The sequence below is a fragment of the Plasmopara halstedii genome (genome assembly GCF_900000015.1).
Source record: "Plasmopara halstedii genome assembly, contig: Scaffold_470, whole genome shotgun sequence".
In the NCBI taxonomy this organism is placed as follows: Eukaryota; Oomycota; class Peronosporomycetes; order Peronosporales; family Peronosporaceae; genus Plasmopara; species Plasmopara halstedii.
In genome coordinates, this window is record NW_020187390.1 from 820,907 (window position 1) to 821,896 (window position 990).

Here is a 990-nt window from a genome sequence, read left to right on the forward strand (position 1 = left end):
AATAATTCAATTACCCAATAACCAACTGCAATAAATGTTTTTTCAAAGTTCAATCAATGTGGATTACACAAACTCAATGTGGGCCACACTAGAAAATGTATCAAAGACTTCAAAATTTAGTTCCACCGGTTCAGATAGCTTATGACCAAATTAGCTTATCCACTCTTGATATTTGTATGCCAAACTACGACTCGTAAAAACGTAATAAGACGTAGATTTCAATAGATATTGTGATTATTTAAATATATATATAAAGAATATTGTGATTATTTAAGAATTAAGTAATCATGTTGTATAATATAAACATGTTTCCATCATTTACGAGTTTATCAGATAGGGAACATAAGCGTCAGCAATTACTGCGTGATATTGAACGCGATCTTGAAATTGATAACGCTAAGAATCAAGCATACTCGGAGGCAATATGGATTAGTGATGTTGATAAAGCGAATATTAGCTTAGTAGGTAAAACATCAACATCTTCTACGCAGACTGAACCAAATACACAAGGATCTACCCCAGTTTCTTTTTATGGACCATTACCTCCTTCAAGTGATGGATCTACCCAAACGAAAACCGATACGACGAACCGATATGTTCACCGATCTACAAACTACACGAGAGTTTGGAACTTCTACTGACATAAGCGGTGATGACCTATCCAGAATCGAAGATGAGGTCCTCGATAGTCTTGATGAAATTAATATTAGGGAGAATATCATCAGGAACTTAAAAGTGGAAATCAATGGGCTCAACGCCCAAATTAAATCTATGGATACCAAATTTCAAAATGGTAAAGCACAATTTGAAGCACTAATTACTGAAAACATGCTAACTAGACATAAAATTGAATGTGGATGATTACGGATACTGATAACGGACATAATGGTAGTCGCTCATTGGTCTAGATAGATAAAGTTACATTAAGAAGTTTCTAGAAGGATCTAGAAGGACAGGCTTAGAGGTAGCACAGAGTAGCGAACTAAGGAC

The 990-nt window shown here is 34.9% G+C and overlaps 1 protein-coding gene across 1 annotated transcript; it reads left to right on the top strand.

Annotated features, from left to right (window-relative positions):
• Nucleotides 1-305: 305 nt before the first annotated feature.
• Nucleotides 306-641, top strand: PHALS_10370 (uncharacterized protein; the record flags this gene model as incomplete). Its single annotated transcript, XM_024725784.1, has 1 exon — nucleotides 306-641. The coding sequence occupies one exon, from the start codon at nucleotides 306-308 to the stop codon at nucleotides 639-641; it is 336 nt and encodes a 111-aa protein (XP_024576526.1).
• Nucleotides 642-990: the final 349 nt, after the last annotated feature.